Genomic DNA, 26,296 nt, shown 5'->3' with positions numbered 1-26,296 from the left:
AGGAAAACGTAACCACAAAAGGGTTAACGGTGTTGTCTGCAACCGTTCCGCATGTGGTTAGCGTTAACCAAAGCTGAACATGGTTAAGCTAACCACAAAGCCCTGAATGTAGTTTGAACATTGCAACAGATCAGGGGTGGGGAACTTATGGCCCTCCAGATGTTTTAGCCTACAAGTCCCAAGCCAGCAACCGTCAGTGAGGGAGGATGGAGTTGTAGGCCAAAGCATCCCTGCAATAGATCAAGGTTTTCACTTTTTCACTTTTTGTCTTAGACCTTTGTTTACAAAACAAAGACATGAATATACACATATTTATATTCAGAACCTCACCCAAAACAACAACAAAAAACCCTGTCCTTCCTTCCTTCCTTCCTTCGGAAATAAACATAATTGTCACTGACTCATAGAAACCAGTTTATCCACCATGCTATAACCGCCCTGATGTAGTGAATCATAGAATCATAGAATAGTAAAGTTGGAAGGGGCCTATAAGTCCATCGAGTCCAACCCCCTGCTCAATGCAGGAATCCACCCTAAAGCATACCTGACAGATGGTTGTCCAGCTGCCTCTTGAAGGCCTCTAGTGTGGGAGAGCCCACAACCTCCCTAGGTAACTGGTTCCATTGTCATACTGCTCTAACAGTCAGGAAGTTTTTCCTGATGTCCAGCTGGAATCTGGTTTGCTGTAACTTGAGCCCATTATTCTGTGTCCTGCACTCTGGGAGGATTGAGTGAGTAACACACTGGCTCATTCAGCAGCCATGTTTCATACTTCCTATGTGCAGTGGATCTTCCAGGGATGCAGAGAAAATCACCTTACCCCCCCCACCCCCAATATAAGTTTAGGGAGAGACAAAATGTTGAGTTTCTGCCTGTCACATAGTTATTAAAGGTACGTGGAAGGCAACATGGCAACCTTCCCCAACCCAGTGCCCTCCAGATTTTTGGATGACAACAACCCATCAGCCCCAGACAGCATGACCAATGGCCAAGGTGATTGAAGTTGTAATCCAAAACATCTGGGGGACACCACGTTGTGAAGGATGAAATACGGGGATAATATAATTAGCCTGTTAAAGAGCCTCTTGTAAGGATTGCTAAGATAACGCATGGAAAACAGAAAGAACATAAGAAGAGCCCTGCAGGATCAGACCGAGGGTCCCTCTAGTCCAGCACTCTGTTCACACAGTGGCCAACCAGCTGTGGTCCAGGAACCTACAAGCAGGACATGGTGCAACAACACCCTCCCACCCATGCTCCCCAGCAACTGGTGCACACAGGCTTACTGCCTTGGATACTGGAGGCAGCACATAACCATCAGGGCTAGTAGCCATTGATAGCCTTCGCCTCCAGGAATTTATCCAACCCCCATTTAAAGCCATCCAAATTGGTGGCCATCACTACATCTTGTGGTAGTGAGTTCCATAATTTAACTAAGCGCTGTGTGAAGATGTATCCGTTGTTGTTACTATTGTTACTATTATTAATGCTCAGGAGGGAAACTAACCTTTTGTGATGACAAGAATTCCATGCCTCTGGCCACTTGAAAACTGTAAGAAATTAGGTCTTCCATTGTAAGAGGCCACTTGTAAAAATAATCAGAATCTGAAATCAATTCAACACAGACAAGTTTAACATGACTTTGTGATGCCCACAATTTAATTACTCTCAACAGAATGTTTGAAGCTTAGTTCACCACTGAAGACAAAAGGAAAAAAACCTTCTTGCGATATGCCAAGCACTTCCCCCAAAGGATAAGGAAGAGGCTGTAGAAGCAGTCACACATCTTCCTGTCAGATTGAGTAACGTTGTAAATAGACCTATTTTAAACCATCTTTTCTTGGATCTGAGTATCTCCCACGGATGTTTATGAGAGTGATAAATGGAGAAAGAAAATGTCAGAGATGCAGAGCATGACTGTAAAAATATCACAGGCTGCATAGAAAGAGGAAGGAATTAATACCTACCCTCCTCTTCCTCCTCCACATCACTTAAACTTTTATCTTCCTGAAACCCAGAGCTCGCTAAACTCTCTCGACTTGGGATGCTTTCCAGTCTCTTTCTTTTACCGCTGACAGGCTCAACATCCTTCTCCTCTGTCATCACCTCACCTTGAATGGATGCATCCTTTAAACAAACAGAGGGGGGCAGGAAGTGAACAGACTGAGTTTTGCACGGATTGGAATAGCCCTTAGAACTTTGATACAGCGAAGCCTTCATGCAAATTAACATTACTGTCAGAGTTGGTCGCATGGTGCCCCCACAGTCTGAGTGAAGCCATGGCTAATGGCACAACTAGGCATGGCCCCTGCTATGGTACACCCCTCTAGTCCCCCGAGGAAGGGGTCGGTCCACTCCATTCCCCTGATGGGGGCCTGCCCCACAGCAGCGGTGAGGTGGCAGGCATATAACCAGGGTTCTGCTTTCAAACTGCAAAAGTGATGTGCTAGTTAGGGAAGTCTGTCCCTTTAGTGGCTGAATGACTTTCTGCAGGCTTCCACATGGACACATTAACATGAATTAAACTTAATTAATGCAGTTTATCCACAAAATAACTCCAAGGTCACATTCCTTAGTATGCACGCCATTTCATGGTCTTACATTGATGATGCTATATAAATAAATAATAATAATAATAATAATAATAATAATAATAATTATCATCATCATCATCATCATCATCATCATTATTATTGCATTTATGTCCCACCTTTTTTCCTCTAAGGAACCCAAGGCAGTGTACATAATCCTCCTCCTCCTCCTCCTCTCCATTTTATCCTCACAACAACAACCCTGTGAGGTGGGTTGGGCTGAGAGTCTGTGACTGGTCCAAAGCACCGAGTGGGTTTCCACGGCCGAGTGGGGACTAGAACCCAGATCACTCGACTCCCAGTCCAACACTTTAGCTACTACACCACACTGGCACCAACATTCTGGCAGTGATGGAAGGACAGATGCACAACCCCTTTTATTTTATAGAGGATATCATACTTTACTCATACGTAAAAGGTGCCTCTGCTGAACCCTCATCTGATTTATGCAAAGAATTGCATGTTATAACACTGTCCTGAGCGTCTCCACTGGTGCAACAACTGAAAGTTTTTCTGAACTCAAGATCTTTGCACTCCTGATCCTATTCATTTTTGTATTTTGTCTTGAGTAGCAAAGTAAACCAAATGTGATTAATTTTCATAGGTGGCGTGCTGAAATGGAGAAATAAAATGTGGTGTTTGGGGTTTTACCTTGTTGGTACAAAAGAAATCCCTTTTGCTCTTCAAGTAGCTTGATAAGTTTCCATATTTGCAATATTCAACAATCACCATTAGCGGTCCTGTGAAGAAAAGAAGTCACTTTTCAGGGCAGGGGAAAAGGAACAATTTATGACCACTGTGTCCAGGATTTGTAAGATTTAACAGAATTATTTAGAATACATGTTATTTGCCAGGAATCTGTTATTTTCAATGAAGCCCCAATTCCAGACTTTGTTTGCATGTTTCCTTCACAGCAGTTGTTAGGAAAGTTTGATCTGTGTTAGATATAGTTCAGGCTGATGTCTTGAAAATGTATTATGCCTGATAGTATCAAGCCAGGGTTAAAGTGGAAGAACTCTCAAAGTAAAACTATCAGGACTGGCTCAAGACATTTTGTGCCTGAGGTTAAGGATCATAGAATCATAGAATCATAGAACAGCAGAGTTGGAAGGGGCCTACAAGGCCATCGAGTCCAACCCCCTGCTCAATGCAGGAATCCACCCTAAAGCATCCCCGACAGATGGTTGTCCAGCTGCCTCTTGAATGCCTCTAGTGTGGGAGAGCCCACAACCTCCCTAGGTAACTGATTCCATTGTCGTACTGCTCTAACAGTCAGGAAGTTTTTCCTGATGTCCAGCTGGAATCTGGCTTCCTTTAACTTGAGTCCATTATTCCGTGTCCTGCACTCTGGGAGGATCGAGAAGAGATCCTGGCCCTCCTCTGTGTGACAACCTTTTAAGTATTTGAAGAGTGCTCTCATGTCTCCCCTCAATCTTCTCTTCTCCAGGCTAAAGATATCTGAGCTAGCAGTGACCAACCAAGAAGGAGATCTTGGGGTTGTGGTGGGCAGCTTGATGAAAATGTCCACCCAGTGCGAGGCTGCTGTATAGAAGGCAAACTCCATGTTGGGCATTATTAGAAAGGGAATTGAGAGTAAACCTGGCAGTATCATATTGCCTTTATACAAATCCATGGTGCAACCACACTTAGAATACTGTGTACAGTCCTGGTCAAAGATATTGTAGAGCTGAAAAAATGCAGGAAAGGGCAACTGAAATGATCAAGGAGTACTTGGAAAAACGGAGGGTAAGGGGAGACATGATCGAGGTGTACAAAATTATGCTTGGTGTAGAAAATGTGGATAGGGAAACATTTCCCCCCCTCTCATAATACTAGAACCCAGGGTCATCCCATGCTTGGGGTTTCCATGGGCAGCTGTTTAGCCACTGTGTGAACAGAGTGCTGGAATAAATGGACCCTTGGTCTGATCCAGCATGGCACTTCTTATATTCTTATGTTCTTAAGTACTTCTTCACACAGTGCAGAGTTAAACTATGGCTACCAATTTGGATGGCTTTAAAGGAGGTTGGATACATTTCTAGAGGACAAGAGGACAAGATTATCGAAGGCTACTAGACCAGATGTGCTACTTTCCGTATCAAAGGCATTAAGCCTATATACACCAATTTCTGGGGGACATGGGTAGGAGGATGCTATTGCACCCATGTCCTGCTTGTGGATTCCTGGTCGACAGCTGGTTGCCCACTGTGTGAACAGAGTGCCAGACTAGATGGACCCTTGGTCTGATCCAGCAGGGCTCTTCTTACATTCTTGTGTTCTTATTGCGCACCCCCCCCCATTCCATGTACAGAAGCTGACCTTTAGATCTTATTTTGACACTGGTCGTGGCACAGCATCCTCCTGAGGGCAGCAGGCTAGCTTAGGGGGCTCAAGGGCTTGGCACGTGGTTCACAGAGCTCTGATCTCCAACACCATCCTGCCACCACTCTCCACCCCACCTAGTATCTGCCGCTTGAAGCGCCTGCCTCGCTCTGGGCCATCCCGGAAAAGTGTAAGGACAAACCCCAGCTAATCTGAGCATCAGGAACCATCTTCCGGTCTATCACAAATGAATTTATAAAGAAAAGCAGGGTATCATTTCAAATAAATAAATAAGCAAGCAAATAACTGCATGATGGTGTGTCATTTTTGTACCTCCACTCTTTGTGCAAGCTCCCAGCAAATTCACAACGTTCAGATGATGGCCGATATGTATCAAGATCTTCAGCTCAGTCATCAGAGCTTTGTATTCGCTGGCTGTGGCTCCTTCTGCAAGGCCAAGAGAAATCATTTGCCTTTTTTTTGCCTAGGGAAAGTTGGGATCCAGCCTTGGCTAGATCTTTCTATCCCGACTCACATGATTGCTTCACCCCTGGCAGTTGCAGTCAGTGGGTTGTTGGGACTCCTTTAGCAATTGGAAACTCGGGCTGGAATGACATCACAAATTCCAGAAACCGGCACTCTGGGGTGTTGTGCCGCTGGCTACACTTGCCACGTTCAATTTGTCTGTTCTGTGCAATCTTGGCTGCCATACCCTTTGGTTGCTGATTCCTTCAAAACCACTTCCCCTGCATGTTGCCTGTTTAAACCTTTGAAGTCTATCTGCCTGATTGATGCCTAGAAGATAATTCATTTGCATCTGGAGAGTCCTGTTTTCCTCACTTTGGATCCCCTCTGCTTGTCTGTATGGAAACTGCTGATGTTTCCATCAGCCTGAGGTATGATCCAGACTGGACTTATAAACTGCTTGAGCCCTGGGGATCTGGGTGGTGTCCAGGACCCCCATGGAACTGGCCATAATTCTCAGCTCCAGAGCAGGTCCTACCAGTAAGCCTTACACAGGGAGGCTGCTGCTGAAAGTTTACTATCAAAGCTTTTGTAAGATACCATAATGAATATTGTTTTAGAGCTAAACGCTTATAGAGCTGCACCAAAGAACAGGAGAGGCTACAGTTATAGATTTACCCAATATCTGAGCTGTTTTGAAAATCTGTAATCTATCAGTACACAAATGCAATCATCAACAACCGTCTAGTGGCACTTCAAACATGGACAAATGTATCCTGGCATAAGCTTTTGTGAATACTGTCCACTGCATCTGACATAGCTGATAGTGTCCATGAAAGCTTGTGCCAGGGTTACAGGGTTGTCTCAGGGGCTGCACAATAATGATAGGTTGGGCTGAAAGCAAAAGGGGCAGAGCTACCAGGAGGAGAGCCTTCTCTGCTGTGGCACCCTGGCTGTGGAATGAGCTCCCTAGAGAGGTTTGCCTGGCTCGTACGTTATACTCCTTTTGACGCCAGGTGAAGACATTTTTATTTTCCCAGTATTTTAACAGTTTATCATCTTAGGCCTTAGCTAGACCTAACGTTTATCCCAGGATCATCCTGGGTTCGTCCCTGCCTGAGCGCTGGATGCCCTGTGTGGCACTTAGATAAATAGGTTTGACCCCAGGACAATCCTGGGATAAACCTTAGGTCTAGCTACGGCCTTAGTCTTTTAACTTTGCTGTTTTAAATCTGCATTGTAAATTTGCTTTTTAAATCTCTGCATTGCTGCTTGGTTTTACTCTGGTACTTTTACATCGTACTTTTATACTGTGGTTTTGTATTGTGGTTTAAGTTTTATACTTTAGGTTATACTTTGGGGTTTTAATTTTTGTGAACTGCCCAGAGAGCTTTGGCTATTGGGCAGTATAGAAATGCAATAAATAAATAAATATAACAAAAATATGGGGCCAGGAATATGGGGTGTGGCCTTCGGGGACAGAGGGCCATAGTGGAACTCCCAGATAAGGACAGCTGAAATTGGGTGCACACAGACGCAGAGCATCATAAACAACCCACCTTTCAACATTTTCACAGCAACGACTTTGTACGTGGGTGACTTTTTAATTCCAAAAGCAGCTGCTTGTACTACTTTCCCAAATGCACCTCGCCCAAGAGTCTTTCCTGCATCAAAAACAAATCATAGTTGTCAGTGTTGGTGTTTCAAAAGAGAGACATCTTTGGATAAACTCATAAATACGAAACTTTCCATTAGGTTTTAAAAGTTCTGACTGTGCCAACATTGTAATGATCCTCAGGGGATGCCTGGGTGTATAAAATTGTCACACAACTGTTTCAATGAACCATGCCGAAAAGGAACCCTAAGTGGTCAAACCTATTGTGATAAAAGTATGAGTGCAGATGGGGAAATGAGCATGGTCAGGAAAAGGGGATATGACTACAACGGCTGTTTTGTGATCCTGTGTTTTTCAATGGCAACTACTATGTTTTAGGAACTGCAGAATCTAAGGCTCTTCTGTGTTCTAGTAAGACATATTTGTTTGTTACAAATGGCCTGGAAAATCAAAGGCAATAACCTAAGACAGTTGTGTTATAAAACAACTAACATATTACTTCAGCCTGTTCTTTGGGCCTAGCTTAGGGTGACGACATGGAAAAGGAGGACAGGGCTTCTGCAGTCAGTTATGGTGGCAGGACTTCCTTTTGCTTCTAGTACAGAACTTTAAGGAGGCTTCATGCAATCGTACTCTGTTTTAATTCCATGTATTTTAAATATTTATTATGTGTTTTCATATGTTTTATTGGTCTGTTGACTGTAATAAAAGGAATTGAATAGTGACAGGGCTTCTGTAACTTTAACAGTTGTATAGAAAAGGGAATTTCAATAGATGTCATTTTTATGCATGCAGCACCTGGTGAAATTCCATCTTCATTACAACAGTTAAAGCTGCAGGAGACCTGCCCCCTTGACCAGATACAAAAGAGGACAGGGCTCCTGCAATTTTAACTGTTGTGATGAAGAGGGAATTTCACCAGGTGCTGCATGCATACAAACGACACCTGCTGAAATTATCTTTTCTATACAACTGCTAAAGATACAGGAGCCCTGTCCTCCTTTTCATATGGTCACCCTAGCTTAGTTCACTGTTGAGACTTTGAAATGATGATAGCACTGGCTACAGCTGCCTGAAATTAGTGTGAGGACGTATATTGCTTCTCCACACAGCTCATAGTTAACCACATGATGTAGTGATGGCCACCAAATTAGATGGGTTTAAAGGGGAATTAGCCTTTAAAACAGGTGTGCAGAACTTCTTTCTGCCCAAATGCCGAATTCCATTTTGGAGATGCTCTTGGGGGCCGCATTACTGGGAGGGCCAAAGATGAAGGGGCATGGCCAGAATACCAGCATATTTTAGTTTAAGGCTCTTACCACCAATAACTAAGGGAGGAAATCCAAATATCACCTTGCTCTTCCACACACGCACTATTGTGGTAAAAGGAGATAAATAAATGAAAATTTGCTGACCTTTTAGTGGTACTCCTGAAATCTGCCAGATGAAGGATTCCCCCATCTTGCCATACATTTGTATTCTTCTGGGCTGGCCCTCCCCAGAAGCAGGGTGAGGCGCTACTGCTGCCCTGCCACCTCCAACAGGTGATCTGGGACCCCCCACCTTCTGCTTTCCTGCCATGGCATTTGCTGCGGTGAGAGAGCGGCCACCCTCTCCCCCCCCCCCTTATTGCAGGTTCTTCCTTACTTTTGCTGCTACAGCCTCATCAGCTCTATGGAGAGCCAAGCAGCTGCATGGCTTGTGTGACTGGAGCAAGGGGCATGTGATGCAGCAGCAGCTCACGTGTTCTTTCTTGCCTCAGGTAGCGAGATTGCTTACGCCAGGGCTGACTTTCCTGCTTCCTTAATTTTTATTCTTTGCCCTGATTGCAAATCCATATAGACTAAAATGGGTGGCTTGATCATCCGTGCAATGTGGTGAGAAGGCATTAACCTCACCTTGGGTGCAGATGTATGGTAAACTTCTTTGTGAATCGCTCAGAGAGCTTTGGCTGTGGGCAGTACTGAAATGTAAATCAATCAATCAATCAATCAATCAAATTAAACTGTATGGTAAACTAGTTATCTGTATGGGCTCATGGAGTCAGGAATATACTGGCACACTAGACTTCTGCAATGTTACATGTGGGGCTGCCCACATCCCAGAAGCTTCAATTGGTGCAGAATATGGCCACCATAGTTTTGGTTGGTAAAGTCACAATTATGCATATTAGACCATTTTTAAAAGAACTTCGCTGGCTACTGATTTGCTTCTGGGCACAGCCCAATGTGTTTTAAAATTCTAAATGGTTTGGGATCCAAAAACCTGAGGTAGCAATACTTCCCTTAGGAGACCTGTGCATTAAGATAATTTGCAGGGCTCTTCTCCAGTTATCTCTAGTAAAGTTATGACACATATTAACAAAGGAAAGGGCTTTCTTGGCATTCTTCAATCAAGGATTTTAACTTGTGTATGTTTTTAAGAATCCAGGCCTGTGCGTGTGCGTGTGCGTGTGTGTATTAGCCATTATTTTATTGTTGTATTTTATGTTTTGATTTAACCCTGACACATGCTGGTTGGGGCTAGGATTGCCATGCATCCTACTTTATAGAGGACAGGCCTCCATTCGAGGGCTCTCAGAGGACAGTCCTCTATCTGAACCTGTCTTCTGTTTGAAGGGCTACATCCACTCCAAGTCTGGTTTAAAGATCAAGAACCATAAGCTGGGAGAGCAGCACGAGCCTTGAAGAGTCCCATCAACAGTCTGGACAGCAGACTGAGCAGGCATACCTGGTTCATACCTGGTTATACCTGGTTCATACCTGGTTCATACCTGAGCAGGCATACATCACCTGGTTCCAGTCTCCCCCTTCTATGGCGAGATGTATTGTTTTTTCTATTTACATTCTATATGTGTACATTAACAGATGAAAATGTTATACAAATCACTGCCCACATTTGTCCTCTCTTTTTTGGTGATGCATTTCTTCTTTTTTGGCAATGTCTTATTTATTTATTTATTACATTTATATCCTGTCTCTTTTCCTCCAAGGAACCCAAGGCAGTGTACATAATCCTCCTCCTCCTCCTCCTCCTCTCCTTTTTATCCTCACAACAACAACCCTGTGAGAATGTAAGCCTATGCGGCAGGGTCTTGCTATTTTATTGTTTTTCTCTGTACAGCACCATGTACATAGATGGTGCTATATAAATAAATAAATAAATAAATAATAGGTTGGGCTGAGAGTCTGTGACTGGCCCAAAGTCACCCAGTGGGTTTCAATGGCCGAGTGGGGACTAGAACCCGGATCTCCCAACTCCCAGTCCAACACCTTAGCCACTATACCACACTGGCTCTCTTAGTGGACACTCTAGTTGTGACAGGAGCTTGATTCTGCCACAGACTCCTTAGGATCCCCATGAAAGCTGGGAGAAATCCAGCCACCCTAAACATAACCTCTGGGAGTACTTCGTTTAGACTGTGAGGGGTTGCATTTGTTTTGCTCTGTAATAGTCCACTTAGCGCACTGGAAAAAGCAACTTTTAAACAGCATTCTGTACTCAGTAAAAACACCACAAGGGTATTGTTGTATTTGAATACTGGTATATTTTCCAGATATCTTTTCCATCTGAAGAATCTCAGTTTCATGGAAAATTCTAATAAAACTCATAGCTTTTTTTTTAAAAAAATCTAATATGTTGGGGTTTGGTGCCAAACATAATCTCTTAAGCACTTGAAGAACATATTTGGATATTTTAATTCTTGGACCAAATTCACCTCACTTTACAAGCTGCACAAAATCTCTCCAGCAGCTTCAGAAGATAATTACATACAGAGCAGCTATGTGACAAATGTAAGGTACAATCCATGTCCCTCTGAAATCAATGGCTGAACTCTCATTGACATTTGTAACTACAAATGGCACTCTTAGTTTGCAATGCTATGGAGATCTATAAAGTCCTTCATTGCCTGGGACCCAGGTACCTGTGGGACCACCTTCTTCCATGTGAGGCCTCAATCTCTCAATCAGATGTAGGTGTCCTGGTGCCCTCCATACATTTTAGATGACAATTCTCAAAATCCCTAATCACTGGCCATGCTGGCTGGGGCTTATGGAACTTCCAGTCCAAAACATCTGGAGGGCATCAGATTGCCTACCAAGATCATCATCAGGGGAAGCTATGCAGCAAAGGCAAAAAGGATAGAGACTAGAAATAGGGCCTTCTTGGTGGTGTTGACACCTGAGTTGTGGACATCCCTCCCTAGAAAGGATCACCAGATAAGCAAAAAATGCACACACCAGAGACATCTGAGGATGGACACCATGTACAGGTGTTTCTATGCAAATGCTAGAAGCGTCTGAGCCAAAATGGGAGAACTGGAGTGCTTGGTTTTAAAAGAGAATCTGGACATAGTAGGCATTACAGATACTCAGTGGAACAGAGAAAACGACTGGGATATGGTCATCCCTGGATATAAACTCTTCAGGATGGACAGGGTAGGGCATACTAGGGTGGTGTTGCTCTGTATGTGTCGAGTAGACTAGAACACCTAAATGGGTCAGACTCTTCCACAGAAGTGTTGTGGGTGACTATACAGGGCCCCAAAACTAATTTAGTGCTAGAAATGTGCTATCATCCCCCAGACCAGAATGCTCAGGGTGACCTTGAGATGGAAAACAGAATCAGGGAGCCCTCCAAACGAGGAAGTGTTGTAATAATGGTTGACTTCAATTACTCCCACATTGACTGGATAAATGCATATTCCAGTCATGATAAAGAGGTTAAATTTCTTGATGACCTAAATGACTGTGCCCTAGAACAATTGGTCATGGAATTAACCAGAGGGAGGTGACCCTGGATTTAATCCTAAGTGGCATCGCCCAGGACATAGTACGAGATGTAAATGTTGTTGAACCAGTTGTTAACAGTGACCACTGTCCTATCAGGTTCCATATATATTTAAGTGGGAAACTGCCCAAGAAGTCCAGTCTCATTTGACTTCAAAAGAGGAAACTTCTCTAAAATGAGGGAACTGGTGAAAAGGAAGTTGAAAGGGGGAGTCAAGAGGGTTAAATCCCTTCAAAATGTGTGGAAGTTACTTGAAACCACAATGACAGAAGCTCAGCTAAAATGTATACCACAGGTTAGGAAAGGTAGCACTAAGTTCAAGAGGTCACCAACATGGTGAACTAGCAGTGTCAAGGAAGCTATTATAGTAAAGAGGGCTTTCTTCAGAAAATGGAAATCTTGCCCAAATAAGGAAAACAAAGGGGAGCACAAGCTTGCACAAAGGTGATGCAAGCAGACAAGAAGAGATGCAAAAAAAGCATTTTGAGGAGCATATTGCTAACAATATCAAGGCCAACAAAATAAAAATAAATATATATATGTCAGAAGCAGGAAACCAGCTACAGAAGCAGTTGGTTCACTGGATGACCATTGAGTTAAGGGAATACTAAAGGAGGACAGTGAGACTGCAAAGAAGCTGAATAAACTCTTCATATTGGTGTTCACTGCAGAAGGTATAGGACAGATACCTGTGCCTAAACTGACGTTTTCAGGAAAGAAGAGGAACTGAGGCAAATTGTGGTAACAAAAGACAACCTTATTGACAAATTAAAAGCAAATAAATCACCAGGCCCGTATGGTGTCGTTCTTAGTGTTCCCAATGAATTCAAATATGAAATTGCTAACTAAAATATGCAACATGTCCCTAAGCTCAGTCTCTGTACAAGAGGACCAAAGGATGTAACAACGTTTTTTAAAAAGAGATCCAGGAAATTTAACATCTGTTCCAGGTAAATTGGTCGAAAGCATTATTAAAGACAAAGTTAGTAAGCATATAGAAGGACAATCCTTCTGAAAAAAAGCAACGTGGCTTTCTCAAAGGGAAGTCCTGCCTCACGAATTTTTTAGAGTTCTTTTAGAATGTCAATAAACATTTAGAGAAGGGTGATCCAGTGGGCATTGTTTACTTGGGCTTCCAAAAGGCTTTTGATAAAGTCCCCCACCAAAGACTCCTGAGCAAATTTAGCAGTCATGGGATAGGAGAAGAGGTCCTCTTATGGATCAGTAACTGCTTAAAGAACAGTAAGGAGAGAGTAGGAATAAATGGTACATTTTCCCAATTGAGGGAAGTAAATAGTGGGGTCACACAGGGATCTGTATTGGGAACAATTCATTTCAACTTGTTCATAAATGGTCTGGAATTAGGAGTGAGGCGTGAAGTGACCATGTTTGCTGATGACATCAAATTGTATAGAGTGGTTAAAACAAAAACGGAACAGAGTGCTGAACTAGATGGACCTTGGTCTGATCCAGCATGGCTCTTCTTATGTTCTGGTGTACCTTGAAGCTTTCAGATGGCTGGCAGAAACCCTCTTCTTAGGAGGCCTTTGGGAAGTGATCCTGACTCTCCGTTGTATTACTAATAGATTCTTTCACACTGTTGTTGCTTTATACCGATTTAATTGTAATTTCATATTGGGACAGATTTTGGATTTGTCATGTTTTGAGGGTGCACAACTTTTTTTGCCTCAAGGACCAATGTCAGATGGGGTGAGGTGGAGGGGTCGTACGTTGGTGTGCGCTTGGGAGCATGTGCACAAACACACATGAGACAGGCTACTTCAGATTCAGTGAAGGAGGGAGGAGGCTAAAGCATCCTCCTTCCCTTAGCAACCCTGATCTGGATCCCTACTTTCTTGCCTGAATGGGATCGAGGACCACCAGCACAGCGGTCTTTTCCCTGCAGGCCAACTGATCAGCTGGAAACTGGTTGGAACAACTGCAGGCTCAGAGGGCCGGAGAGAGAGTGGTGGAGGGCCCCATGCTGGCTGGGGGATTATGGGAGCTGTAGTCCAACACAGGCTGTTATACACGTTGTACAATGGGATGGGCAGAAGATGGGGTGGGATCTACAGTAGATCAGCAAGAACATATTTTCAGCAACAAGAACATATTTTCCACCTGAATCAGGCTGCTGAAACGAAGAAAACGTGGAATAGCCATGAGTGGACCTTTGCATGAAAGGATTATGAGCTCAGTTCAGCTCTGGTACTGAAACCAAATTCCTACACTCAGAATGTGCTCAGAGGCACCCTGTTCTTGCATGCTAAGCATATTTCTTTTGCACCTGGCTCTTGTAATAAACAAACTAAGTATATTCGACAGGCCTGAAGTCTGCCCACTCCTGTTCTACGGTTGCTCCAATTAGGAGCAATAGTCTAACTACAACCTGCTGCAACATGGAACCTGTTTTTAATTGTGTAATGATCCATGGTCATCTCTCCATTTCTCCCTCTAGGGTGACCAGATGCAAGGGAAGAAAAGGCACCTGTCTGTATGAGTTGCTCAAAGAGGGAGTTTTTCTAGATGCAGCATGTCATGCAGGAGCAAGCAAAGTTACACCCGGCGAGATTCCCTTTTGTACACAACTCGTGCTCCCTGATCCCTGGTCATGCTGTCTGCCTGTCTTATTCTTTAAAAAAAACCCAAAACCACCCTACATATATGGTGATGTTACTGCTATGTTCCACCCTAGGTTAGGGTGTGATGCACTTAGGGGTTTTCCTGACCCTCTTCGCCCCCCAAGCTGAAGCCCAATGAGTTAGAGGACTGATTTCTTGTTTTTGAAGGACAAGGAGAAATCCCTTTCAACTGCTGCAGACCTAGAAGATTTGAGCTTTGCAGCAAACACTAAAAGAAGTGGACTAATAAAACTGTTTTCTTCTTATACTGCCAGAGCTTGAGAGTGCAATGACAATTCAAAGAGGCCTACCTCAATGTGAGTGTGGGATCTAGCATAGTGTTTGCAACCGAGTGGGTATCAAAGGCTGTGATTATAGTCCCCCACAAGCAAAGGTAATGAAAAACTGCCTATGTACCTTCAGGCATAGTTTATAACAAAACATATCTGTGTCTTTTCCAGGATTTGCAGTTCAATATCTGCTGCAGGGGGCTAAATTTTAAATACATATACTCACACTAGGCCAGTCTTCCCCAATCCAACGTCCGCCAGATGTTTTGGATTTCAACTCCCATCTTCCCTGATCATTGGCCATGCTGACTGGGGCTGATCAGAGTTGTAGTTCAAGACATATGGAGGGCTCTACATTGGGAAAGACTGCACAAGGCTTATGATTAAGCTCACTCATTATACCCTTTACAGGTAACTGCTCAAATATTCAACGATTTGCACTCCTAATACGCTAATCTTTGTAATGCTTCTCCATCCTATTGCATGCTTACTCAGAAGTAAGTAACAGATTCAATGGGGTCTGTGCCAAGTAAAGGACTTACTTCTGAGTAAACCTGGTTAGGATCCACTGAAAAATCAACACGGCATTTGCCTCCAGGAAAATCCAAGGATAAGATTCTGCTTGCATTCACTTGCATCTGGAAGGCTGAGGCCTGGATCAGACACAACAGGAAGCTCTGATTTCCTGTTACATTAGGGATGGGGATCTTTTTTTTGTCCAAGAGCTGAATTCCAGCCTTGGAAAGTTCTTGTTGAGGAGGGACATTCCATCTACGGATGAGGCTAAAGGCAGTGTGCATGAGGTCAAAAAGTGAATCGTACTGATTTTAAGACTACTCAGAAGCAAACAGGGCTGGATCTACACTAGTCTTATATCGTTGCTAGTGTCCCTTTCTAACGTGGCTTCTCTGTATTGTTTCTCTGTATCACGGGACACACTAGCGTGACTTGCGTTTTGCTGCAACGGAACTTCAGGGCACATGGTTCAATCCTTCCGTTGTTCTCCCTCTTCTGTGAGAGCTGCTGGGTTTGCTCCGCCCACTGCCTGCCTCATTCCTAGCCAGCAGGGCAGGGCAATAGTCATAAGCACTCACAAACCTCCTCCCAAAACACCTTAATACAAGTCCCAGGGAATTGCCTGAATGTGTAGGAGCCAGCCACTTTACTGAAACTAAGCAGGGCTGGGTCTGGTCAGAGTTTGGATGAGAGACCAAATTGAAAAGTTTTAGCAGCAGCCCCATTTTAGCCCTGCTGGTCATGAGTTTTGGACTTTGGACCCTTGTTAATTTTCCTGCACGGAGCTACAGCGATCCTTTGAGTGCTCCTCAGCTCCTTTGCAAAGAGCGGGGAAATGTTAAAAAAATAAAAGTCATAAAAAATCAACCGATGACCCAGTTTGATTCAAATTTGGTATTTGAATTACTGTGCCAATTTTGGTGTCTTATGCAGATGTAAGCATTTGCTTAAAATCCTGCTCCTGCGCCCACAGCAGCGGCTGGGGCGAATCTTTTGCAAAAGGAGCACAATTAAGGCTGGATGCATGGGACTACTTCACAATCAAAGCAGATTCTAAGGTGGAAAACTTCTGAGTCCTTTGCATGCAATTGTCAGTGATTGCACAGTATAACGCTGGTGTGATTTATCTGCTGTAGCAGATAAGAGAGCAAACGGGGCAAAGGAAGGAGAACAGGAAGTGGGTGGAGCAAACCCAGCAGCTCTGGGTTGCGAGAGGAAAATTATCGGTAGAACAAGGCACATGAATCTGTAGCCACGCTGGAACTAAGAAATAGAACCTGTAAGTACAACTCATTTGCAACGTTGGAGACCCAGGGTCACGTGACACTGTGCGTCACAGTAACCCATTCAAAACGTTAGAATAACATCAGTGTAGATTCCCACCAGGACTGGATCATTCAGCAGCACTTTCAAATACCAAGCTACATGAGTGAACCACATTGAGCCTCAGGATCACACAATCACCCCTCTTTTATCCTCTTTAATAGCTATCTGAAAGGGACTGCAAACCCTCTTCTGCTTTCAAAAACCATAAAATTCCCAGTGATGCTCAGTCTAGGGAAAACTGTGTTTCTTTAAACTATGGCTCATTATAGCATGCTAGGATCAAACCATCATTTCAGATCCTGGTTTATTCTAAATCCATAATTTAAACAAACTACACTTCCCCAAGTTTGGATGTCAAGGGGAATGGCGGTTAGTTAGGGTTACCATATGAAAAGGAGGACAGGGCTCTTGTATCTTTAACAGTTGTATGGAGAAGGAAATTTCAGCAGGTGTCGTTTGCATGCATTCAGCACCTGGTGAAATTCCCTCCTACATTACAACAGTTAAGGCTGCAGCAGCCCTGCCCTCATTTGTATTGGGTCACTCTAGTATAGCTCCTGTAGCTTTAACTGTTTTGATGAAGCAGGAATTTCACCAGGTGCTGCATGCATACAAAAGACACCTGCTGAAATTCCCTTTTCAATACAACTGTTAAAGATACAGGAGCCCTGTCCTCCTATCCATATGGTCACCATACATTAGTTTCAAACCACAAGTGGCTGCTTCTGATCTCCTCTTCTAGTATGCAAAAAATAGGGGAGAGAGGAGAAGCCCCACATTCACTGGGGCTCATGCACATAGCAGAAAGGCATACTTTTCTGATATGTTTAAACCAGGTCTCACTATGCATCATGTGAACAGATGTCTGATGCATATGAGTCCAGCTGGCTAAAGGTATATCCATGGACCTGTTTCCTTCCATTGATCATAATGATAGCTGTCAAGTATATTATTTATTTATTTATTATTGCATTTATATCCCGCCTTTTTTTTTCCTCCAAGGAACCCACGCAGCATACATAATCCTCCTCCTCTCCATGTTATCCTCCTTAGAACAAACCTGTGAGGTAGGTTGGGCTGAGAGTCTGTGATTGGCCCAAAATCACCCAGTGGGTTTCCATGGCCCAGTGGGGACTAGAATCTCCATCTCCTGATTCCTAGTCCAATATTGTAGCTACAACATGACACTGGCTCTCCTACACCACACTGACTCTAAAAGGGATGAGGCTAGGCAGAGTTGGGGGAAGAGACATAATCGGCTGATTAAAAATTAGCACCAATACCATGGCAAAAGAAAGCTGCTCCATACCATCCTTCCCCAAACTGGAGCCCTCCAGATGTGTTAGACTACAACTCCCAAAATCCCCCAGGAAACCATGTGGGATTCTGGGAGGTACAGTCCAGCACACCTGGAGGGCACCTGGTTGGGGAAGGCTGCTGTGTACTGTGATGCATATTTCCATGAAGGGGCTAGCCACCTTGACTTCAATCAAATCGGGATGGGTTTCCTTGCAAGTTGAAACTGCTTCCAGATGGGTGATCTTCTCCCATACAATAAAACTGCAGATGGCTAAGATTACACTAGCGCAAGCTATGTTACATTTCTCATCTAATGAAGCTGATTGGCAGGACAAAGATAAAGAAGTAGTTCTTCCCACAGGATTGAATCTAGGTTAGAGTATTGAAATCAATGAGACGTAAATTAGTCATGACTGGGTTTAGTCTATGTATGACTAAGCCTGGATCTAACCCTGGATTAATGGCTGGAATTCACTGTCACATGATGTGACGATTGGACAGACACTAGCTTAGCTGGCTTTAAAAGTGAATTAGACAAGTTTGTGGAAAATAAGTCTATCAGTAGCTAATATTCAGAATGCCCATATGCTACTTTCAGTTTCAGTTTCAGAGGCACTGCGGTGCTATGGATAGGAAAATAGGCAATTTCTGGTTCTCTCATTTTTCTAATTTTAAATTCAGTATGTTTCAAACTTTGAGGGTTTTTTTTTTAAAAAAAAATCGCAAATATTTTTGCATCCATTTCTCCTAATACATGCATTTTTGTATGCAATTTTGCCAAGAATACAGAGTTTTGGAAAGCATTTTTTCTAATATCAATGTTATTTTCACGAATACACACATTTTATGTGCATTTTTTTCACTTGAGAATTCCGTTGCAAAATTTGAAGTACTGCAAATTTCAAAAGATAACTCAGTTTCGGTTCGCAGATTGGTCCAGAAAGAAATCTCGTTGTAACTGTGTCCTACCTGTTTAAAATTGTTTTAAAGTTTCGTATGTTAAACATTTTATACTACATTTTTATTATCTTTGTATTTGTGGGCTCTAATTTTCTGTGAACCACTTAGAGAGCTTTGGCTGTTGGGTGGCATAGAAATGAATTTATTTATTTATTTATTTATTTTTATTACATTTTTATACCTCCCAATAGCCAAAGCTCTCTGGGTGGTTCACAAAAATAAATGAATGAAATGGACTGAAATGAAATGAAATGGATGAATGCGGGGCAGGTGTTGTGATGATCTTAGAAGCAGCTCAGGACGAATGGGACATAGGTGAGAAGTTGCTCCTTTGGGTATCCTGGGTCTGCAGTAGGAGTGTCTGCAGAAGCAACATCTGGAATGGCGTTACCAAATGGGACAAAAGAGGACACTGATTTGTATAAAAGTTGCATATGTTAATTTGTAAGTATAGGTGCAAATTTAGAAATAATTACTATAATTGAAATTGAAATACAATACATCTCACCATAGCAGGGAAGATTATGACCAGCTGTATTGTGTACCTGTTGCCCAGTCTGCTGTCTCAGGCACTACTTCTTGATGGACAATTTCAAGGCCCTCGCATGTCCTTCAGGTGGTTCTTTGCCTTTTAAACCAGATTTAGACTGAACAGCCCTTCAAATACAGGTTGCCTTCATATAGAGGACAGCCCTTAAGAGGACTGACCTCTGTAAAATAGGATACATGGTCCCCCCTAGCAACATCATCCATCTGGTTCCATCATGGATTTACTTTGTAGCATTAAAGTTCTTATAGTATATTTGTAGTTATGAATTAAAACTCATAGGTCTGCTAAAGAAAACACTAGGTGGAAAGGGAAGGCATGTATCTGGCGTCCAAATAAAACCATCTCCTGCACAAGTTCCAATGACGTGGGAGTCAGTCCAACCTCTCATTAACCTTGGCAGCTCATAGAACCATTATCTTGCAAATACGACATGTTCTCGTGGAGTTTCTTTTTCTTAGTCCCACACATATTTAACAAACATGCTGCGCCCAGCCAACTTCTTAGAATCTGGTTTTCATTCATGAGCACAACATTCTTTCCTTGTTTATGCTATTTTTCTTCTCTGCATTTATACTGTTCCCACTCCAGATTTATGCCTTGACTCCTAAGCCCAAGATGGAACTTAAGGAATTTCATTAACTAATTCCTGCCAGGCAGGAGGAATTCCATACAACATACTCCAAGAGCCACATTTGTTAATAAGCGTACACACAACAGGGAACAGTAGCTAATCATGGCTCCCCATGCACCTCAATGATACATGTGCATGTGCTGGAAAACACATGCTTGCTGCATTCCCAATTTACACTGCTGAGTAGGATGACTTATGGAAAGGAGGACAGGGCTCCTCTATCTTTAACAGTTGTTTAGAAAAAGGAAGTTCAGCGGGTGTCATTTGTATGCATGCAGCACCTGGCGAAATTCCCTCTTCATCACAACAGTTAAAGCTGCAGGAGCCCTGCCCAAGTGACCAGATACAAAAGAGGGCAGATCTATGAGTATGCTTTTCTGTATGGCCAAATTCGTACGCTTGCCAATCTGGGCATACTGGAGAGGGTGAATCATGCCTAGCACAACATGTCCTTGAATCTCAACCACTCTCCAATTAAATTATTATGCTTCTAATGATTAAAATTTGTCCCCAGTGAGCTTTTTTAAATTAATCTACTGTTCAAACTAATGAAAACATGCAACCCTCCTGCAAGCTCTTCTGGCCTTACCAACCAATTCCATGGAACTGCAGTGTGACAAACATCTTCTTCTTACCCAGTTTAAGCCTTTCCCGGGCGAATTCCCATTTGCTGGCCTCATAAGGAAGTCGTTCACATTGTTCATCTAAGGGGACTTCTTCGGGATCCATTATGATTGACAAATAATCTGTCTTGATTTCCGAAGAATGAGGCTGGAAAATAAGTTTTAAAATCCCCAAGTCACTACAACATGTACAGCAATCCTGAGCAAGTTCTCCTGGCTTTGGTCATGAAGGTGGCAAGTTAATTGGATACGACTGCTGCACCTCTTACCATATGGATGCATATTTCATGCTCCACAGTACAATCTGTTAAAGATTCTTCATTTTAACGTTGCCTTGTATTTTTTTCATTACAACTCTATTTACACCACCTTCCCTCCTATATATTGCCTGCTTGATTTCTTCAATTGAATCCATATGAGAACCTCCTCGAACAATAACCTTGTGAGAGGGATTTGAGTCTGTAGGTTCAGTCGGGGGTATTTTCAGAAAATGACTAACCTCAGCCTCTAAAAATAGATTTGGCCGACAACTGTACACAAAAGAAAACACTGGCATATGTAACAGATGAGTCCAGCTGCCGATGTTTGTTTGTTTGTTTAAAAAATAGCCAAATGCGGTTTAAAAGTTGTGCAAGACTTAGATGTAATCTGCAAGGAATTTGTCAGTAAGATTTTGTGTACACATTTTTCAAATGTTCAAGAATTCTTATTTCCCTGTAGGCTCGTTGCCTACGCAATCTTATTTCTCCAAAGTCATTCCTAACGAGTAATTTAGAATCAATAGACTGTTGGAAGGATTAAGGTTGGAATCCTACACATGCTTACTTGGGAATGAGCTCAATTAAACTAAGAGAGATTTACTTCTGAGTGAATATGCACAGGATCACACTGCCCCATGTTGATTCAAGAAGAAACCGACAGATTACATCCTGCACCAAAGGGGCCCTTAGCTTTTCAGGAGACATTCAAATAAAATGAGTCATGAGCATTTACCTAGCCGACTTTTGTTACCATTTGAAAAGATAAATGTGAATATAACAATCAAATCACTGCTTTTTCCCCATTTCCCTAGTAAGTGCTAGTTACATCGCACAAGTGTTGGTTAGCGCTAGCGCAATGTCATCAGTTGGATACTGCCCATAATATTTATAATGGGAGATGCTTGGAGCGCAGGGGGTGGGTGGGAAATTATAAACCAGTTTAAGGATAGATGCATGAAAACCATTTCCCCTCCTGTCAGGTGACTTTTTGTAGTGCAATGGTTAATGCAGGTTCCACCTGCTGTTCAACGTGAATTCAGCAAGGAAGCTGCACCCAAGTCATGTTGATAGACAGGGCTGTGTGTGGTCCCATTCGCAAGCCCAGAACGGGTATCCAGTGCAGAGCTTTCTTCTGGCCTCTCTGTGATTGGCACTCTGCAGTGGTGGACATTTAATGATAGTCCATTGCTTCACCCATGCTGGTTGCTCTGGGTTTGTTGGTTGGATGTTGCGGTAGGCATTACCTAGGTGATACTTGTCAGAAATTCTTTCACACAAGAAAGACAAGCAACCATGTTAGTGTGTTGCAGCAAAACCAACAAAGATTATTATGGCACCTTGAAGGCTCATAGTTATTGCAGAATGAGCTTTTTGTGAACCGCCCAGAGAGCTTCGGCTATTGGGCGGTATAAAAATGTAATAAATAAATTAATAAATAAATAAGCTTTCATAGTTGATAGTCTGCTTCATCAGCTTCATGAAATGGAGCTCCCAGCAGTTTTAAGCATTGACCATGTTGGCTGCAGCTGATAGGAACTGAAGTCCAAAACATCTGGAAGATGCCAGGTTGGGGAAACCTGGGCCCTTTCCACACCTAAGGATTATCCCAGGCAAATGGAGGGATCATCCCTGCCTGCTCCCAGGATCCCCTGTGTGACATTTGGATGCACAGAGATTATCCCGGGATATAGGTATAGTGTAGACATGCCCCTGGTCTACATGAAGGGTTGGCAACCCAGTACCCTCCAGATGTTTTGTACTACAACTCCATTAAGCTCCAGTCAGCATGGCCAGGGATTCCAAGAGTTTGTTATTATTATGTTATTTGTTATATTTCTATTCTGAATTTCCCCCGAGGAGCCCAAAGTGGCAGATATGATCCTCCTTCTCTCTATCTTACCCTCACAAAAGTCCTGTGAAGTAGGGGAAGGCCAAGAGTCAGTGATGGGCCCAGAGTCACCCAATGATTTCCTGGCTGAGTGGGGACTTGAACCCATGTCTCCCCAGTCATAGTTCAACACCCTAACCACTAAAACACACTCTTTTCTCTCACTGGGAGTTGTAGTCCAAAGCATCTAGAAGGCACCAAGTCCTATCCCTGGTCTACATCATGCACCTGATGATTTCTCTTGCCTCAGAAAGCCCATGCTACGTTAAATACATCTTCAACCCAGTGCCTCCAGATGGATGTCAACTCCCATCCATCCCAGCCAGCACGTGCAATGATCAGGGATGACAGGAGTTGTAGTCTAAAACATTCAGAGGGCACCACATTGGGGAAGGGTGTGTTACATTTTAAGCTGCTGGAAGACTCTCGTTTTGTTTAACAATTTGTAACGGCGAAGCGTAGTATTTCAAAGGTGACATTTATGAATCCATCTTGCAGTGGATCTTACAGCAACTGGTGTATATAGGCTCACTGCTTCACTCAGAACCATTCAAAACTCTAAGCAACTATCCAAGCGCTTCACACCTTGGATAGGTCCTTTACAGTTCTGACTGAAACCTGGAGTGGATTCACCGCCCCACTGAAATGGGAGCCACTAGCCTCTGCTGTACTGGATCATTTAAACTACTTCACGTGCTAGTTAGAAAACCCGGACGGGCTTTGTCCTTACCCGTTTTAGCTTGCGTATGAAGAGTGTTAATAGAAGCCAGAAGAGTGTTGCTGCCACACAGGTGCAGGTCAAGGTTATTAGCTCCAGGTTTGAGCTCTCTGATACTCCTGGAAAAATCAAGTCACAAGCATTTTACAAAATTTTGTAAAAATCTGGCATTTAACAAAAATTGAAGGAAGTTGACAGCACATAGTATTTCCTCCCAACTGCTTTTCATTGAACCTGCAAGAGCAGTGCAAAAGATACCTGTACATATATCAGTCTAATCTAGCAACAGTTCTCCATGCCTTGGTTACATCAGCTGGAAACACACACCAGGATGAACCCAGGATCTGCCTGGACCTTTGGCAAGAGAAAGGGCTCCACTCGAGAAAGGTCCCTCTACCGCATTTTTGGGGATTCCCCCTCTCTAACATACCACAGCTCACCTGATTTGGCAGTGTCTCTTGTCTCTCTTGATTAGGGTGACCATACAGAAAGGAGGACAGGGTTCCCGTATCTTTAACAGTTGTATAGAAAAGGAAATTTCAGCAGGTGTCATTTGTAAGCATGCAGCACCTGGTAATTTCTCTCTTCATCACAACAATTAAAGCTGCAGGAGCCCTGCCTTCTTTTGTATCTGGTCACTAACTGTCCTTTCCGTATGGTCACCCTAGTCATGGTTAACCAGAATTGCTACAGCAGGATGTTGAACCTCTTTCAGCTGAAGTGCTGAATTCAATTTCAGACAGGCTCTAGGTGGGGGGGGGCACATTCCAGTAGTGGGTGGAGCTAAATGCAGAGGAGGAGGGGCCAAAGACAAAAAGGGTAAGACAAACTACCAGCATATTTTAACTTAACCCCCTTTCTGCCAGTAACTAAACATTGGAAGAAACATTTCAACCTTTTAGGTAGTTTTGCTTTTCAATATATTCCTCTATTCTTTCTGGTGAAACATCATGTCCTTTATATAGGTTCGAGTAATATTGATGAAAAACTCTTTGTATAGCCATGTTGTCCATTAATTATCACCCTCTTGTATTTTTAATATCATTTTTTTCTCTTTCTCTTCGCAATTTATAAGCCATCAATCTTCCTGGCTTGTTTTCAAATTCAAAATTCCTTTGTTTCACCCAGTTTCGGGCTGGTGGTGGTAAAAGCCCAATGTGGCTGCAAGTTGGCGGCTGCATCATATAAACAACGCAGCGCCATTGCGCAGCCACTACGGGGTTAATAGAGACTATAGACACCCCCTGGGACATATCAGTTTCCATACCAGTTTCCAGTTTCAAAAGGACAAAACTTTCTTTTGTTTCCCCCCCTTTTTTCTGGAAAGCCTACAGAGCAGACACCCAACATGGATGCATTGACTGTGATTAGACAACAGAAAGCCTCCTGACTTCCCTCCCGCTTCCTGCCCAGATGTTGTCGCTCAACAGCCTGAGACGCCTGTAAATGCTCGGAAGGAATTTCCTCATTCCTGTCGGAGTGCCCCATCGGGTGTGCGGCATCACTACATCTTTCCTCGTTCTAATTAATCGCTCAACACTTGAGAGCACTTAGTTCCAATTTCCCTTCCTTTCCTTGAGATGCAGAGATTTCCATTTTTCTGGCCGGCTGTTACAAGTCTGCCCTTGCGTAGGGTGTAGCAGGAGAGGTGGGCCCAATGCGGTTGGCCACCTCAGCTCCCTCCCAGACAGCTTTTATCTATTAAAGGTGGGACCCAGGAAATGTGTGGGAGCCTTTTGCAGATGGAACTGGCCACCCGTGTCTCCCTGGTCCTTTGTTCTGGGCCTACCATGCTTGGAAGCAGTGGGGCTGAATCTAACGCACACGAAAGGACTTCCACTTGTGCGACAGGAGTTTCCCATTCCCTCCACTTCCAGCAGCCCCCACGTGCCCCCCATTTGCTCTGAAGGAACCCCAACTCCCTGGAGCAGGTTTGGGGTGTGCATGAGGAGGGCTGCAGAGAGGGGTGGGGTGGGGAAATGATACCCATCTGCCATGGATGTCTATTCTGCTGGTGGAAGGACACCATTGAATTCAACCCAGTGCACATCAGACCCCTTTAAATGGCTTGCAGAGTGGGGCGGGGTGGGACAAGGACCTAGAACAATGTAAGTGTTGGGGACCCTCCCTGGTTATCCCACTTTTGCCGCCAGGCATTGAAGAAAGGCATTCCCCTAAGCTATCTTGTACTTTTCATTTTTGTGCTTTTTAGATAGATCTCAGACTATTTTCTTTGCTTGCGTATGCCATGTGATCTCTGATTTCCTTTCAGATAAATTCACTTCCCTTTCAACCTACAATGCAAATGCCTTTTAGCTTTGAAGTCGGGATATGCCACCCCTTTGCTGTGCTTACATGACTGACACTCAGATCATTCCAAAGTGATGGTAGGGGAGAGGCTTTTGTAAGAGAACTGGCAGGTCTATCCAGGGGGATTTTAGGATGTTTTTAGAATGCTTTTAGGATGTTTTAACAATGTATATTATGTTTTAATTCAGTTTTATGTATTTTATATTTACTGTTGTTCCCCACTTCGATCAAAATGGAGAGGCGGGTAAGAAATAATTTTTTTAATATTATTATTATTATTATTATTATTATTATTATTATTATCTGAAGTATCCTGGATGGCTCGAGAACAGTCATGAGCAAAAGACCACGGACGTTTGGCGAGGGGTGTTCCTTTTAATGATTCGGGGTAACTTGTGCAAGGTGAGGACGTTGAGAAAAAATGTCTGCTGCCCCCATGATTCCATGACACTCACTCAATAGATGCAGCCTTTGGACTACAAGTTTTATCAGCCCCAGACAACATGACCAGTGGTCAGGA

General features: G+C 43.3%; 1 protein-coding gene across 1 annotated transcript in view; it reads right to left on the bottom strand.

Moving 5' to 3' along the window:
- Positions 1 to 26,296, bottom strand: part of FLT1 (fms related receptor tyrosine kinase 1) — a 161,773-nt gene that overhangs the window by 26,662 nt on the left and 108,815 nt on the right. The window contains exons 16-22 of the mRNA XM_063127004.1: positions 23,479 to 23,585; positions 20,613 to 20,748; positions 6,938 to 7,042; positions 5,247 to 5,360; positions 3,243 to 3,331; positions 1,968 to 2,127; positions 1,508 to 1,605 (exon numbers count right to left, since the gene is read on the bottom strand). Of these exons, the coding sequence (XP_062983074.1) occupies positions 1,508 to 1,605; positions 1,968 to 2,127; positions 3,243 to 3,331; positions 5,247 to 5,360; positions 6,938 to 7,042; positions 20,613 to 20,748; positions 23,479 to 23,585 (809 nt within the window). The remainder of the gene's footprint in view (positions 1 to 1,507; positions 1,606 to 1,967; positions 2,128 to 3,242; positions 3,332 to 5,246; positions 5,361 to 6,937; positions 7,043 to 20,612; positions 20,749 to 23,478; positions 23,586 to 26,296) is intronic.

Source organism: Elgaria multicarinata, chromosome 5, assembly GCF_023053635.1.
Source record: "Elgaria multicarinata webbii isolate HBS135686 ecotype San Diego chromosome 5, rElgMul1.1.pri, whole genome shotgun sequence".
Lineage (NCBI taxonomy): Eukaryota > Metazoa > Chordata > Lepidosauria > Squamata > Anguidae > Elgaria > Elgaria multicarinata.
Note: the sequence above shows the minus strand (reverse complement) of the source record. Positions and strands in the feature narration are given on the sequence as shown.